This window comes from Trypanosoma theileri (assembly GCF_002087225.1).
Source record: "Trypanosoma theileri isolate Edinburgh chromosome Unknown TM35_Tth_39_V1, whole genome shotgun sequence".
Taxonomy (NCBI): Eukaryota; Euglenozoa; class Kinetoplastea; order Trypanosomatida; family Trypanosomatidae; genus Trypanosoma; species Trypanosoma theileri.
In genome coordinates this window covers 81,462-81,739 of record NW_021639881.1, presented here as the reverse complement: position 1 = coordinate 81,739, position 278 = coordinate 81,462, and the positions used below count along the sequence as shown (strand labels likewise).

At 60.1% G+C, this 278-nt stretch overlaps 1 protein-coding gene across 1 annotated transcript; it reads left to right on the top strand.

The window, feature by feature from the left end:
• Positions 1-17: 17 nt before the first annotated feature.
• Positions 18-278, top strand: TM35_000391330 (uncharacterized protein; the record flags this gene model as incomplete). The annotated part of the gene is made up of 1 exon (XM_029029649.1): positions 18-278. A coding segment is annotated over one exon (261 nt), but the record flags the coding sequence as incomplete, so codon positions are not given.

The window sequence follows — 278 nt, the reverse complement described above, 5'->3', positions numbered from 1 at the left end:
CTACTGCTGCTAGCCTCTTGGCTGCTGCTGGCCTCTGCACTGCTGCTACTGGCTTCCGCACTGCTGCTAGCCTTTTGGCTGCTGCTGCTAGCTTCTTGGCTGCTGCTAGCCTCTGCACTGCTGCTGCTGGCTTCTGCACTGCTGCTTGCCTCTGCACTACTGCTGCTAGCCTCTTGGCTGCTGCTAGCCTCTGCACTGCTGCTGCTAGCTTCTTGGCTGCTGCTTGCCTCTGCACTGCTGCTGGCTTCTTGGCTGCTGCTGGCTTCTGCACTGCTGCT